We start from the raw sequence: 17044 nt of genomic DNA on the forward strand, positions 1-17044 counted from the left end.
TATCGTAATTAGCGCCGCCCCCCCCCCCTCCCGACACACACACATCCCTCCCCCACTTATTTCCGACCGAGCCAATTATTTTGCTTATATTCATAATGAATTACGTTATTTATATATTTAAACATTGAAATGAATCGATATTTCTTAGGTGAAAGGAGTTATTTTTGACAGTTCGCCGGGAGAGCGAAGAATAACAAGTTTATTTAGGGCTATCAGTGCAATTATCGGTGGAAATCCAATAACCAATGTATCAGCATCTATTGTGATTACATTTTTTCTTTCATTCATCTGGCTACTCGAGGTATTGAGCAATCTTTATATATACATTGAACATAATTGTCGTAATAAGATTTGTTTTTCATATGACATATGTACGTACGTAAGTGCTTACGTATAAATATATAAATATAACGTAAATGATACAAATACACGTGTGCAAATGTAATAATAACAGTTTCACGGCACCAAAGCCTTAAGTTTTCAATGTATTATTTTATTATCATCATTATCAATCAGAAGTAGCTTTTTAAAAATAAAAAAAAAAGAAAAGAAAAGAAGTTAATACGTATATTTATTGAATTTTTAAGAGATTCAAAATAATAATAAACTTTAACAATGTTACACAGATATTGGCTCATACAGTAGGTAAAAGAAATACTATAAAAACTGATCCAATAGCTCTCGCTGAAGAAACTTATTCATGGCCACAAATCTTTTTATATTCCAATGCCGACACGCTGATTCCTGCCCATGTAAGTTAACCCGTTATAGTTTGCTGTATGTTTGACGTTAATTTTAATATCACATAGACGAAACGCAAACAGAAAAGCGCCACAGTAGAATCATGTGTAATTGAATCACTGCTAATGATTAAACATTTACTTTAATAATATTGAAATTAGAAATCTTATCGTTACAATTAATTAACATTTCACTTGTCTTCATATTTTATGTTAGACATTGTTAGTTCATCAAAGGCTAAGAAAATTCTACTCATTTATTTTAGTAATTTATCAAATCATTCCTTTATGAGAAACTGCCAAATATTTCTCTCGACAATTAAATAATGATTATTATATTTAGGCGATAAATAAAATTCGAATAACTCGAGAACATTTTTTTCGATATCCCGGCTATGCATGAAAAAAATGGCTTTATTTTCTGCAATTAATTATCGGCATTAAAAATATAGCTGGTTACAATTTTTTAAAGAAAATGTTATATAAAAAAGTTTTTTGGTCTATAAACTTTAATTAATAATAAAAGGTAGTTTCGTTAAAAAAAAAACAAAAAAACAAAAAAAAAATAAATATAAAGTCTGTTCACTTGTCAAAAATCCCTACTTTATCGATAGTCGCTCGCGCAAATAGATTTATCGAATTTCAATAAATTATTTCACAATGAGCAATCGATAATTCAATAATTTAAGCTCTAATAATATGAAACTGATCGGCCATTATGATTGGTAGTAGCGATTGAACGATGAAATTGATCTGGTGCGATTTTGAACATAGGACGTGGAGAAGTTCGCCAGCAGACGAGCGGAGCGGGGGGTACGGACGCAACTCGTTCTATTCACGGATTCGCCCCACGTCAAACATTATGCGACGTACCGTAGGGTCTACGTAAGTACCGTCTGCGGCTTCATGAACGAGTGTCTCACCGAGCAGCAGCGCCAAAAGTCCGATAATCATCTCTGCCTCACCAAGAAGATCGTCCTTCCCCAGGAGGCAGGCATGAAGTGAGCCTGGTTCTACGATATTTTTTATCGCTCTTATGGATGATGTTACCGGGATGGAGGCGCAAGATTTTAGAGGCACGTAATGTACTGTTAGGATAATGTACGGTAAGGGACCGTAGGCACAAAGGAAAACGAACCTCGGCAAGTTTTGATGTCGCCCGAGCCCACGTTGCATAAAGGTTTTGCCAACTGTCGAAGAAACCTTATCATACTTAGCAATTACCATTGAACGCGCAGCGGCGATGGCAATTTACGTTTTTTTTTTTCGCCAGAGGAATTGCTCGTTTGATTAATAGCACTCTCTCTCTCTCTCTCTCTCTCTCTCTCTCTATCTATCTATCTATCTCTGATTATGCGATAATAGGCTTTTTACAACATTATAAAAGACATCCGTTTGCAGTTCATTATCTATCGTTGTTATTGCAAAATACTCACTGTTAGTATAATTATAATTATAAATGGTCAAATGAAAGAATCAGCAATTAGGGCGAAGTAACGATAATAATATTGTAAATATTGTAATTTTGAGTTTTGGTATCAATGTAAAAGCATGATTTTTTGGTTCTGCAGAGCCTAGCTTTACATATTTTCGCATTGTATTTTTATGCTACATATTTGCATATGCATTTAAATCATTTAAAATTAAGCATTTTGATGCTAAATGATCAGGTGGCTTTTTTCCATTATATCTTGTCCGTTTCACTGTAAAGCCAATGCAACATTTTCGACTTTATCTTTTAGAAAGTTTTAATTTCGAGAAGACGATCGATTTTTATAGTTTAAAAATTTATAAAATCCGTTATTGTTCAAAATTTATTTTGAAAATTTTTATTTCTAGCATAAATTAAATTAAATTAAAAGTATATTAACATTTTATTGATCGGCAATTGCATTTCAAAACATATCTCGCTCATATTATTACACATGCGGTATATATTCTAAAATTATTATTAACATTTTTTATTGTAATAGAAAAAATAATTTACACCCTTTTAATAGATTTGCATATTTGTCGTATTTTGCACTGCATATTTTCATATAATTAATCATATGAAATTGATGATTCTGTCGGTTAATTAATAAAATTAATCTTTTGCTATGATACAAAATATTTACATGAAAAAGGCTCTCGTAATTTTTATATTAAATGTAATTACGATTTAGATATTTTATGAAAAAGAAAAATTAATCATTAATTCCTAGACGAGATATATCTTTTCCATTTTTTGATATCCGAAAAATTATTTTCATAAAAGAAAGCTATATTCAAGCCGACATTTAAGCTTAAATTAATATTTACAATACAGTTACAACAGTTTTATATATTCTAATCGCTATTCTTCATATAGTTAATAAAAATAAAAGAGTTTCAATTTGTTTTTTTTTTTCAATTTTTTAACGAAGGTAATATTGTTTTATATTGCTATAAAATTAAAATGTTGCTATACTTAAGTTTAGCTCAACGACAATTATGACTGCTACATTCAATGAACGTAAAATACAAGTATTTATCAAAACTTTTATATTTTTTATATCGTGTACTTCGGATTCGTTATCAACAATAATATTAAAAAAAATTAATTTTATCTTTCTAAGTGCATTATTATATTGTAAATTTCAAATACAAATACATTTCTATCATATTAATATTTCGATATCATGTTGACACACACTGAAAGTTTATTTAGATGTGACACTTGCAATGAAAAATGCATGGCAAACAGCATGATAAGAATTTTTTTTTTTTATAAAGAAGGTTAGCATTATTTATTACAAAATTCATAATTCGTAATAGCGTATTAAGATAAATAATGGAACGAAATGAGAAATTGATAGATTAATCATTACTTAATTCAAGAGAACAATTATTATTAATAATATACTAATAATTTATATTTTATTCTCTATTGTTTTATAATTAGGATTTCGAAACATATTTGATAAAATTGTCATTATTCATCATATAATTTTTAAAAATAATTACGCATTAATGATGCAATATGACAGAAGACTTATATAATTTTAGTCTAATAATAATAAAATGTTAATACAGTGTAGAAACAAATGTAAAATCCAATGAAATTATGGAATTTTAATCCGAATGAAATTATTGGTAACGTTTAGATGATATACTTCGAAAATTTATAATTAACAAATATTCACAAAGTAAAATAATATTCATTTGTAGAAAATCACGATCGGTTTATATTACGAAGTTTTGTCTTCCAATCAAATATCATACATTTATAAAAATATAAAATGAATTTATCCTTTGAATCATTAACCTTATTTCTGGATTAAATCATAACATGATTATACTGAAAATTGTAATATTATATTATTGATTAAAATGAACAAAGTCAGTAAGAATAATTATAATTGTGATGTAAAGATTTTTTGTAAAAGATAAAATTTTCTTGCAATTTAAATATCTATTGAGGTATTTTAAATATCTATTGAAAGTTAAATAAATTAGACGAAATAAATAAATATATTGCAGTCTTAGTTTTTATGAATATTACGATTAATTTGTAAATTTTTAACTCGTAACGAATCAGTATTTATAAGTACATTTATTATTATTATTATTATTATTATTATTATTATTATTAATCATTATTATTTACGAATTTTAGACATTAATGCGATCATTTACAATTACGAACACACTTCGATTTTTTGTCTTTTATTCTACAATTAAAAATTGCTGTGACTTTATAGAGTAGTTAATATTTTGCGCTGATATCGGTCAATAAAATTTTATTTATGAAGACAATTAATATTGAAATTGTTTTAGTATAATTAGATCACTTACGTAATTACATAATACAGCAGAAAGTGCGTGAATGCATACGTATAAATATTGGTAAATGTGAAATCATCAAGCAGGTCTTGATATAATTTACAAAAATCGATTTATAATATGTTTTTTTCTTATAAAATTTATTCTTAATGTTTGTTGTAATGTTCTCCATAGTGTAATTAAATCATGTATATATTAATTAATATTTTTGATGTAAAAAACATTAATTCTCAATAAAGACTGAATCATATATTATGTTTATATATTGTTATTCAAATTTTGAATAATTATTTTATGAGTAAATATAAAGTGGATATTTCTACCTCATATCTAACCCTCATAGTTTTTCCTCATAGAGTAAAATATATAATTATTATATTAAAGAAAAAGATGATATCAACTATTATATTAAATATTTAAAGATATGAATATAGTATTAATTCATTTGATGTATAATGAATTTTTTTTACAAAATATTTATTTTACAAAATATCCTTCTTAATGCTACTATAATACATAAAATTATTATTTGTAAATAAATTTATGTATTGTATTATTGGATGAAGTGAGCGTATTTATTAAATGGGGGGAGGGAGGGAGGAGGGGGGGATATTTAAAAATAAAACAGGAGTTTTAAAGTAAACTGAATTTATAGTAACTAGTTTAATGTGAAGTGTGCATAGCATACATTTTGAATTTTTGTTATGTTGTTTTTTGGAACAACTTCTGAATTATTTTTGTGTTTTATTGCAATTCATAAAACCGGCTTTTCGTCAAGTATAAAATAGTATAAAATAAATTTTAAAACTGGCTAACGATACAAGTGGAAGTAATTTTCACCGGAAGAAATCGTCTTTAACGTCGAAACCAAGAAGATCTGAAAATTCAATTAAATTTAACGATTCAATTGAAAATTATAAAAGAATAAATGCTCTTACTGTTTTCCTAAAAAACGACGATGTAAAAATTCAATCGAAAGAGGAAAATAAATCCAAAAAGGATACAAAGAAGTAAATATTGGATAAAAATAAACATTTTTTTGTAATTTAAATTCAAATAATATTTACAAAAATAGATTTATAAAGATTGTTAAAAATAAATAAGATTTTAATTACCAAGATATGTGATTATGAAACTGTTAATGTGAAATTGATTAATGTTAACGATGAAACATTTAAAGCATTTTACCTTGTATAAACTACACACTTTTAATTCGATAAATTTTTATTAAATATATATCTATATTGATTTAGATGCAGAATTAAACAAAAATCTTCAGCGGAAGCACAAGATAATATATCAAAGAGTAGGAAGGATAGCAATGAAGTTAAATTGAATAAGCAAAACATGTCGGAGACTATGAAAATTCATTCCTCAAATGCATGTTCCAAAGATCACAAGGTTTATAAATATAATTCATACTTTACATAATTTCGTATAATAATTTATAAAAATAATACAGTTTATTTTATTTTTTTCTACATATTTATAATTGTATAGATATTTAGTTTTACATAAATTTTTTCAATGCGTTAAAATGTTTTTAAAACCACGTATTATCTCTGATGGTGTCTTATGATCTAATTTTATCAATCGCTCAAACAATATTATACATATCAATAATTTTAATTATGTTTTATTCCATTATATCTAATAAACAATCTTATATTTGTTAAATGACATAATAAATAGAAGCCAAATACATTTATTTTTTACAGTCTCGAGAAAGGGCTTCAATTGAAAAATATGAGAAAAAGCTCATGACACTTCGGGTTCCGAAGATTTCGGCCACTCAAAAATATATTTACATTTTTGGCGATGTAGAATGCAACCTAGTCAGTGCCCAAAAAAATTCAGATAATTACGTTGACGGTAAAAAATTGTTTAAAGTAATAAGTAAAATTTTATTTCAATTTCCATGGTATGAAATGAAAAAAAGTAAATTATATTATATGTTATTTAGGATTGAAAAAAAAGTCTGGTCAGAATCAATTTAAAAGTAAAAAAATGAAAACAAATTTTTTGAAACGTCAAGAAAGTTTTATAGCCAAAGATTTGCAGTTATTGGATATTGAAAAACAGTTGAAAAATATTCAATCACAAAAACAGGCAATTAACAAATTAATTTATAAAGATTTGAAAACTATAAAGTATAATTGGCAAGATGTGAAAAATAAGGCAAATTTAAAAAATAAGAGTTACAGCAATTTTTCATATGTCAAAAAATTGTGTGATACGCTTGATAAGACAAGTCTGCAGGTCGATTCTCTTTGTCGCTCTTTTACCGAATTTGATCAATCAAACATTAATAGATTTGACAGCTTAAATGCAATTAGTAAAGCAAATAATACTTTTGAATTGACATACGATAAAGGTGATAGTAGCAATATAACTCAAAATAAAAATTATAACGAGCCGTTACACATATTTTCTAATAATATTGAAAATAATGAAATGAAGCAGTACGTAAAGGACAGCTATAGTAATTTAAAAGTAATAAAGGATAATGAAATAATTAAAAATCGTTTGGTAAATTATGCATCAAACATTAAAAACAAGTATAATGAACAAATGGAAAAGATGAGCTCCAATCCTGAAAATAAAATCAAAATGGTAGTTAATATAAATGATTGTCCGAGTATACAAGATAACAATGCTACGAATAATAGTAAACAACTATTAAATGGACCAAACAATGAGGGCCAATTAAGTAACAAGGACAAATGTATGAGAACCGATAATTCAGAATGCCTTCAACCGATAAAAAAGATTTGTAATGCCTCGAATCAGGCTGATACAGCTACTACAGCTAATTTTATGAATAAATATCCAGTTTATATCCATAGTATACTTCCTAAAATATTCAACTCGAAATATTTGAGAAAATCATGTGGTTTTGATTAATAAAGTATGCTGTATATATATTTACTCATTAGTATTTTTTTTCTCACTCAGCAAAAATATACTACTAAAAAATTAAGAAGCCTTCAATGAAATTAAATGAAAAATTTCTAGAAACTTAAATTTACAATTATTGTACGTTAAATTTTCAATATATTTCAAAAAGTATAGATTATGATAGGAACTAATGCAACATTAAAAGTTATAGCACCTTAAAATAGTAATTAGTCCTTTAAGGTTTTGAAGACTGTAATTGAGGATGTTACGATTTGTATTATGTACACGTTGTTTTTTTTTCTCTCACAGAATGTAGAAATTTTTTTTGTAAAATTAAGATATAAAATTGCACTTCTTATCTCTAAAGTATTTGATCAAATTTTCATTTGATCTTGCCAAGACTCAACACTTTTAACACTTAAATCTCTTTCACGTGATATGCTTAACAAATTTCTTTATGTTTTTATTAAAGATAATTTGTGTCGAAATTCGATTTTTTTATAAGACACTTTAAGTTTTTTTTTGTTTTTTTTTTTTGTTTTTTTTTTTTTTTTGTTCGTTCAGTAAACACTAGACTCTTTTAAAGAATCAATAAATCAATCGTCAAATCCAACTGTATTTACGAATACTGGCTGTGCTGAACTATGACTTTGGTATATTATAGCCCCGGTAAAGTTAATTGCTGCTGCTAAAACAAATACTGGCATCCATCGACCATTCGACGCTGTTACTAATTCAGCTGTAAGTGGTCCGCACAAAATTCCAGGTATTGTTGCCTAAAAAATATTTATGTCTAGACAAATAACTCTCCATGTAATAGTTTGTTAAATATTGTATTACTTACAATAGTATTGGAAATAGCAAATGTTATACCAGCATGATTTGGTGCAACATCAGCATGATTGCTAAGATGACCAGAGGAGTTACACGCACACAGTCCCATAGATATTGAAATAAATCTGAAAGTGGTAAAGTATTGTATATATGAGATTCTGCTTATTGAAATTATGACAATTCTTTCTTATAAAATTCAATATTGCTCACATTACTGCTAATAGTAAATTATCAACTGCGCAAAAAGCTAATAAAAATGCTCCGGGACCAATCAGTCCAATATTTGTCATTAATCTTCGAACAGATAGTATAGACCATCTCTTCTGTATAAGATTGTCAGCACTGTGTCCAGCCACTAATTAAAACAAAACATTATAAACATTATTAGGTTATATATATAATTATGATATTAATTTATAAATATACTGTACAGTTTACCAACCAATGCCTATAAGCGAATTAACAATATAAGGTAATGCTGTTAAACTTATACTTTCTTTATTAGCGGATAAGTTTCTTGCAAGATATGTGGGTAACCATTGCATAATAATATAATTACTCCAATTCATGGCGAAATGGGCTATGTATAACGACCAGAGCGGCCAGTGTGCAATAAATTCAGTCCATTGTAAAGCTCGATTTTGAGATATCTACGGTACAAGTAATTTATAAATATGTTTTACTTATAATAAACACTATTTTAAATTACAAAAACTTCCAAATATACTTACTTTAGGTAAAAAAATTGGAATTTCTTCTTGTGAATTAGTTTCCTTATAAAGCACAGACCATAAAATGGTCCATAAAATACCAATTGATCCAAATAAATAAAATCCAATTTGCCATGAAAAGTGTGGACATAGCTGGAATGTAAGACATTCTTATTTTGTAAGTTTATTTATTTAAATAGTTAAACAGTGTGGTAAATCTTACAACTGATGCGACTACTTGTCCAACAGATCCAGCGGCAACAAGATAGCCAAAAGCTCGAGATCTTTCCTCAACTGGCACACTGTGAGCAAATAAGTGAAATATTACGGGTAAACCTAAAATAAAATGTACTATATTAAAGATTGTTTCATAATTTGTAAATAAAATTCATTCATTATTCAAAATGTGTAAATAATGTAATTTGCTAGATTTAATTTGTAAATTAAAATTAGAAAAAAAATTTAAAACAAAATATCGTATATATAAGAGTCATTCGTAGAGATACTTTTTATGAATATTTTTACCTAGACCCTCGCCGAGGCCAAGAATGACCCTAGTTATTATAAGTAGTGGAATAGATTGTGCTAAAAGTGGTGTTATGACAGTGCTAATTGACCAAAGCAATACAGCAACCATTAGAACAGTTTTACAACCAAAACGATTAGCTGTACTCGCTCCAATAATCTAGAAATCGTGCAATTTGTTATACATTGACGATCTACAATTTTGTAATTGTTTTTCAATAATAATATTTACTTGGCTTGTAAAATAACCGAAAGCAAATGCGGAAAGGATCCATCCTTGCCAGTGTAGATTCCACTTAAACTCATCGGTCATTGGTACTATTGCAATGGGCATTATGACTCTGTCGGCAGCATTGATGAAATTTGCTGTAGAGCATAAAGCTACGATACGCGAGGTCCGCGGTAACATAGTTAGTCGAGGCATTTTTATAAGTATACACTAATTCTGTTCCTATGACAGTTGAAGAAATGCCTGAAACACACACATAAACGTTCAATATGAATTTTCGACAAAACTTAACCTCATTTCTGGATATAAAATATTAAAATTGTTATCGGTGATTTATTAACTTCTGTGAGAAGAGCCCATGGTGCAGAAAGACCAATCATGTTATATTTTCTGCGTTAAACTTTCAAAATTATTATTTTAAAGTTACGGGAGCGGAATATAAACATATTGTATGATTCGCCGATGGATAAGCCAAGATATATTCACGTTTCCACTTTAAATGTTACTTTACTATTTGACGTGTCAGCTGTTGAATCCATAGTTGTTATGACGGATAGTAGATGGCAGGGTTGGATGCTGATCGCTTTTTAAATGAGCAAACAAATGTTAAGGCGTATGGCAATGATATATTATTAAGCTGTTTCAGATTATTTATAACATTGTAGATAGATTAAGCAATATAGAATAAACGAATTTTAATTTACTCCATTGTGGGAGGTCTAATAAGTAAATCATGCATTAGATATAATCGAAATTTGCATATAAGATTGAAAGTTCATCATACGTGTATTTATGGTAAAGTGTTAAATAAAGTGTTGTTATATAAAATTAAAAAATTATACTTTAATAACTTCCTCTTAAGTTACATTTGGCAAATTTAACAGCAACCTTAGCATAATTGATATCGCAAAATAAGCTAATGTAAGTAATATTACGCATGCAGATACTCGGTAATAGCTCAATACTTACTTGTATAATTTTTTATGTTGAATATTTCCTTTATAATTAGATATATATTATATCAATGTACTGTATGAATATAAAATTATTCAAAAATTCTCTGACAAATGACGTTATACGTAATTATGATGATTATAGGATGAGAAAATTAATTTTTAATTAAAACTATTGAAAACTGATAGTCTATTATATTATATTATTATTATTTATTATATATTAAAAAAAAAAATAATAATTATTAATTTAATGATAATTTTATCAGAACCATGTTAAAATATCGATTCTTCTATTAACCTATATATATATATATATATATATATCTGCATATATAATTGCATATGAAATTAAATTGATTTCTCCGTATGTCGTATATTAGTATGGTATTTATTAATTTACGTAATTTATAATTATTTAATATGAAAGAAAATGTCTTTCCAAAAGGTTTCCAAAACGTTCAAAACATTGACGTACTGTGACTGGTAATATTTAATTATATGCTCACTTTATTTTTATTCAACCAGTGACTGATAAAAGATAAAAGTAATAAAAAAATGAAATATCCGTTTAAATTTGATTAAATTTTAACGAAGACATAAATATAACACAATAAACAAGAAACACACACACCTTCACATATATGCATATATATGCATATATATGCATATATATATATATATATATATATATATGCATATATATGCATATATATGCATATATATGCATATATCGTACATAAAATTATCATTTATTTGAAAACGCCAACATTTCTTTATTTTTATAAATTAGTATTTCAGAGATTTTTATTAAATATAAAAGTAATTACTATTTAACGATTCATATATATGTTGACTTTAATTCAAAAGATTTGTAAAATAATTTAGAATTTATAAACAATTTTTTTATGCCATATAACATTAAATGTATTACATATAATATTATATACAATATTATAATATATATTATATATTGATATATAACCTTTCATTTATTATTCATTACTAACTTTTTAAAGTATAAAATATTAAGTCTATATAAAAATATTATTGCTGCCCGTTAAAATGAGTGTTAAAAGCAATAATTATGTTTATAATAAATATTTATAATATATTATAATAAAGTTCTGTAGTAAATATCATTTAATAAAATATTTATTACATAAACTTTATTTAACAGTTTCGTAGTTATTATAATTATTATTTTTATATAGCTTATTTTGTTGTTGTTTAGGAATTAAAAGTAATTTTAGACAAAATAAATTGTAGATATATTGATCGAATACCGTTTGTGACTGCAAAACTTTGTAAGACTTATTATGCGTGTAACATTTATTTTTTCAATTTTATCTTAATGAATCAGTTATATTACAATTATTTGAAATATTCGGTATGTTAAACCAGGTTATGCGAACAATGACAGCAACTTGGGACGTTAGAGTAGCTCATCACTATGCTTAGGATCTTAATAAATACTAATAATTTCCTTTATCAAAGGTTCCTTGTTTCAACATTTTATTAGAAATGTTATTACCGACAATAATATTTATTATATATTGTAAATTTAATTCCAATAAATGGAAAATCTAACATCAAATTATATTTAATGTACTATCTATCTATATTTAAGTTCTTATGATGAGCAAATGAAAAACAAAGCGCATTGTGTAAAAATCATTAATATTCTTAACACTTAATATAAAGAAAATCTTTTTGATACTTGTTTATGTTATGTTTATTTAACTAATTTTATAGTCTATTAGGAAATTTTAAGAGCTTTGTATTAATAAATGAATCTTACAAATATGAAAATTCAATACTATATTATTATTATTAATTCAAACATTATATTATTTTTTAAGATTTTTAAGATATTTTAAGATATTTTTAAGACTAAAGTAAATAAAACTAAAAATTGAAAGAAAAAAACGTATTAATTCTGAATTATTAATTATAAATTCAAATTAGTAATTTCCAAACTGAACTTTCTTGTATTTTTTTATTTTATTGTAATTTTTTTATGATAATTAGAATTTAATCTTGTATAACTTTTATTTTATAAAGTTCAATTTTAAGTTCATATTTACAGACTTGAAATACTTAAGATATTGTTAAAATAATAAATAGCTTTAGTACATTAAGATATATATTAGAAAGGAACTATTCTCAAATATTATTTTTCAATTTTATATTTTTTCAATATCATTGCAACATGTTGGTGATTAAATTTCATGACTCTGTTTTAGTTCTGTTTTAATTATAGAAAAATAATATTTCTATAAATAATATAAAAATTTTATATAAAACTTTTATCTTATAACATTCTTTTAATAATGAATATTTTGACGAACTATTAGTTTAAGAAAATAAAAACATTTTACGAATAATGTTGTTTTCTATATATACTTTTTATAATATTATTATTTGTTTTTTAGTCATTTCATCTATTGTGACTATCATAGAAATATTTATATGCTACAGTATACATATACAATATCAATATCAATCAATACAAAATGTAGATTTTTATATATTAACTATCTGCTGTATTCGAAGTTTACCATTTTATACAAATATAGATGCAAGTGTCTTATCAGTAATGCGATAATTGGGATGAAAGTATTTCTACGTCGTATCAGATATTGAATATCGAGCACAATTGTCAATCAGTCGACTTGCTTTAAGTGTATTAATTACATCGCATAAGAAAATAATTATTTAATTTTAAATTAAAAGTATGATTTTAAGTTTTTTGGATTTCCAAAATGAAGTTATTAAAAATTATTTACATTGTTTCATGTGGAATTTGTAGTGTTATAGTTGTTATCATTATAGCAGTCAGTTTTATATTATTGAGTAAGTTTTGCATTTAATAAAAACATTTTATTTTTATTTATATATATATATATATATATATGTTTAAATTTTAAAGAACGGTATATAATGATTTTGAAAAAAATTCTCTTTATTATAATTAATATTAATACAAGTAAGTAAAATGTAGAATAAAATCTTAATTCATTATAATTTTTAAAGGTGTAAGAGACCATTTAAAAAATAATTCAACCGAGCCTACAGATGTCCAGGATTCTGATGATTTTTTACTTCTATACCAATAAATCATTCATTATTCTCAGTTATGAATAAACGTAATAATTCAAACTTTATAGAACTGAAGATATTTTAAAGTTTATATAAACGGAAATTTTTATTATTTTTTACAAATTCATAACAAGACAGCCACATAAGCTTGATATAATATAGGTAAATGATCCATACAACTATTCTTCTCGCTTATGAGCGTAGTATTAAACTAATTTATATTATCGAAATGAAAAAGATATTTATAATTTTTATGTACGCTTTTAAAATATCTAATATTTGTTATGATTGACAGTATAAATATCTTATTACAGATTACTGGTAGATTTGTTTGAAACGTGGTTCAATATTTTATATATCCGTGCCGATAATGATGATTTAAATTATATTTTGCAAAAATATTTATTTAGATATTTAGGTTAATATCGAATGTCATAAATATTTATTGAATCTACTTTATTAAATGAAATATAAATATATCAAAAGACGTAAATATTGATTGACGATTAAAAGTATCTTGACTAATAAATAAATTTTTATTACAACTATTTGTATATTTTCGATGAATTTACTTACAATTGTACTCATTATTTACAAAATACTTTAGATAAAATGTTTAATAAATAGATATAATTATAAGCTTAATTTTTTCAATTAACATAAAATGATGTAGATTATAAAGTTTTTATGAATAATAATACTGAATACATAATGTATATCACTAATAATAAATGATATCTACATAAATGTTTGTAATTATTAATGTTTAATTATATATATATATATATATATATATATATATATATATATTAGCAGAACAAATATTCTATTAAATATTTAAAAATATTAATAATTTTAATATTACAACGTTTTTGATTATTTCCATTTTTAATTTGATATTTTAATAGTTTAAAATAAGGTTCCAGAGTGTATATTTTCCATAATTATTATCCAAAAATCTATATATTGACACTATTTAGAATAAATTATTCCTTAAAACATTGTGTTTCATTTTTAAATGAGTTGTTTATTAGATTGTGATAAATGACAATAAATGTATTGTACATTATGGAAAATTAAAATTACTTTGTATAAAATATTTTACGATAATTATTTATATTTGTAATCTCTCCAAAAATCATAAATCTGATTTTTCTTTGAATTTCACTACATCGAACATCAAACTTATGTCCAAAACATTATTTTTGTCTATTGAATGAATAAAAAATTTTTCAAAAATGCATATTTTAAAGTTACCACTAAATTTTATTAATATATATTATAATTATGATGTCTATTAATTACATCCTAATATATGTGTATAAATATGTGGATGCGTATCTAACGAAGGGATAGAATCATTAGCTAATATCTCGATTAACTGTAAATGACGTAGACTATAAAATTATAATAATAATGTAACTAATATATATATATATATATATATATATATATATATATATGTTCAACATAGAATATCACAACCATTTTTATACCATAAGATAAGCACTGCTTTTCAGTACAGCAAACTTTATCAACATTGATCTGCTGGTGTATGTCAATAAATACAATATATTTTCGTCATCAATTTATGCTAGGATTTAAAATTAACTTTTCATTTATTTACATGGTTAGAAAATTATGATTTGTATGAAATTTTATAAATATTGTCAACATTAGCTTATTATGTATAATTTTAATCTAATTGTCAAATGGAGAGTAAGTGCTTGTTTTACTTATTACATTTCTAATAAATTTAGTCTTTCTTCACAACTGCTCTATACTCTATTGATATTATTTATGAATATATTATTATATTTATTTTTTCTTTTGTGACTTTCAATTTCTAGGCTATTTTTGACTCATCTCTTTATATAACGTGATTCAATTATGTACCAATTATTAATATTTTAAATATATTTTTTCATAATAATAAAACATTGTTTCTTTGCAAGTATATATATATATATATATATATATATATATATATATATATATATATATATACAAACACATAATTTTATTTTACCATAAATAAGGAAGTTTACGTGATATAAAAATTTATTTTAAAATAAAATAAATCTTAATCAGCATTATTTTTAAATATTTTTCTCTTTAGTCCCGAGTAATACATAACATTCTCATATTAAGCAATAGACGTTGATTTTGTTTAATACTATTTACTACGTTGAGTAAGATGCGAAAAATTAACATTATGAAATTTACATCACGTAATCATTTTCATTTTCCTATAAATATTAAGAATTCTACATTTTAGATTAATTTCTGATAGTTGATTTGAATGAAAAAATTCTTTCATAAAAGGGTGATAATTTTTATAATTATTAATAGCACATTGTTTATTTCTTCCATATTACCTTAACTAAAATTCATTTTTAATTTTTGATCCTGAAATTAAAGTTTTTACATTATACTTACATTTTACATTACACTCATATTACATTTTTAATATTTTCATTTGAACAAATAGATTTTATATATAATACTATATTTTAACATAGTTGATATTATTATATTTGCATTATTAGTGATTATTATATAAAAGAATTTTGATTAAAATATTATAGTAAATGTGACATAATTCTCTATAAAACTGTGAGTTAATGTTACGTAAAAGTATTATCTTTGAAAAGTACTCAATTCATTTGATAATTAAACTTGGATATTATACGATAAAAAGTGAAATTTACTTTATATTAAAGTTTTCCAATTTTCTTTTACTATTGATGACCTTTTAATGTCTTACGATTAATTATGTATTGTGATTTATTTTCTAAAGAAGATATTTTCTGAAAGGATTCACAATTTATGAATAGATTCAATTTATGAAGATATTTTTAGTCGATATAATAAATTAGTCAGATGGGTTTTAAACCCGAAATACGAGCTTTCGATGTTGGTTAAACAGAAAATTTTTCAAACATCAGTGATTGTTTCTAAATAATTATAAGATAATAATAATAATATTATTATTATTATTATTATTATGAGTACTTTCATTTGATTTATTGCTAGTAAAATGATTTATTTATACTTATATAATACAGTATTTTTAACGAGAGTTAACCTGTGTTTAATAAATATTTTAGTCCTTTTTTAAATATAAGATTATTATTCAGAGATAGAAGGCAATAAATGAATAGTAAAAAAAAAAAAAAAAAAAAAAAAAATTAATTTTCCTCTTCTCATAAAGAAATTACTTTTATTTTGCAGTAGATTATAGAGTAT

General features: G+C 24.4%; 3 protein-coding genes and 1 long non-coding RNA gene across 4 annotated transcripts in view; 3 read left to right on the forward strand and 1 right to left on the reverse strand.

Moving 5' to 3' along the window:
* LOC105359683 (transmembrane protein 53) overlaps positions 1-2065 on the forward strand; it is a 4635-nt gene extending 2570 nt beyond the window's left edge. Inside the window, exons 3-5 of the mRNA XM_011496328.1 lie at positions 149-301; positions 627-752; positions 1515-2065. Of these exons, the coding sequence (XP_011494630.1) occupies positions 149-301; positions 627-752; positions 1515-1745 (510 nt within the window). The 3' untranslated portion in view covers positions 1746-2065. The remainder of the gene's footprint in view (positions 1-148; positions 302-626; positions 753-1514) is intronic.
* A 3772-nt stretch (positions 2066-5837) lies between these two features.
* Positions 5838-7474, forward strand: LOC105359987 (mediator of RNA polymerase II transcription subunit 2-like). The gene is made up of 3 exons (XM_011496757.1): positions 5838-5945; positions 6263-6463; positions 6516-7474. The coding sequence occupies exons 1-3, from the start codon at positions 5892-5894 to the stop codon at positions 7446-7448; spliced, it is 1188 nt and encodes a 395-aa protein (XP_011495059.1). The 5' UTR covers positions 5838-5891; the 3' UTR covers positions 7449-7474.
* A 506-nt stretch (positions 7475-7980) lies between these two features.
* On the reverse strand, positions 7981-10233 carry LOC105359684 (sodium-dependent phosphate transport protein 1, chloroplastic). The gene is made up of 9 exons (XM_011496329.1): positions 10082-10233; positions 9744-9983; positions 9512-9671; positions 9210-9322; positions 9008-9139; positions 8719-8926; positions 8487-8631; positions 8287-8401; positions 7981-8218 (listed from the first exon to the last, which is right to left on the reverse strand). The coding sequence occupies exons 2-9, from the start codon at positions 9933-9935 to the stop codon at positions 8039-8041; spliced, it is 1245 nt and encodes a 414-aa protein (XP_011494631.1). The 5' UTR covers positions 9936-9983; positions 10082-10233; the 3' UTR covers positions 7981-8038.
* Positions 10234-10401: 168 nt separating this feature from the next.
* Positions 10402-13875, forward strand: LOC105359685 (uncharacterized). The gene is made up of 3 exons (XR_912777.1): positions 10402-10661; positions 13129-13549; positions 13730-13875. It is a non-coding gene; the product is annotated as an uncharacterized LOC105359685 (long non-coding RNA).
* Positions 13876-17044: the final 3169 nt, after the last annotated feature.

This window comes from Ceratosolen solmsi, unplaced genomic scaffold (assembly GCF_000503995.2).
Source record: "Ceratosolen solmsi marchali unplaced genomic scaffold, CerSol_1.0 scaffold29, whole genome shotgun sequence".
Taxonomy (NCBI): domain Eukaryota; kingdom Metazoa; phylum Arthropoda; class Insecta; order Hymenoptera; family Agaonidae; genus Ceratosolen; species Ceratosolen solmsi.

Excerpts from the sequence above, each read along its gene's own strand:
- LOC105359987 (XM_011496757.1), top strand. The coding sequence starts at position 5,892 with ATGTCGGAGACTATGAAAATTCATTCCTCAAATGCATGTTCCAAAGAT. Across the intron at positions 5,946-6,262 it reads CATGTTCCAAAGATCACAAG|TCTCGAGAAAGGGCTTCAAT; the intron begins GTTTATAAATAT and ends TATTTTTTACAG. Across the intron at positions 6,464-6,515 it reads AAATTTTATTTCAATTTCCA|AAAAAGTCTGGTCAGAATCA; the intron begins TGGTATGAAATG and ends TTAGGATTGAAA.
- LOC105359684 (XM_011496329.1), bottom strand. The coding sequence starts at position 9,935 with ATGCCTCGACTAACTATGTTACCGCGGACCTCGCGTATCGTAGCTTTA. Across the intron at positions 8,927-9,007 it reads TTCCAATTTTTTTACCTAAA|ATATCTCAAAATCGAGCTTT; the intron begins GTAAGTATATTT and ends CTTGTACCGTAG. Across the intron at positions 8,402-8,486 it reads AATTTACTATTAGCAGTAAT|ATTTATTTCAATATCTATGG; the intron begins GTGAGCAATATT and ends TACCACTTTCAG.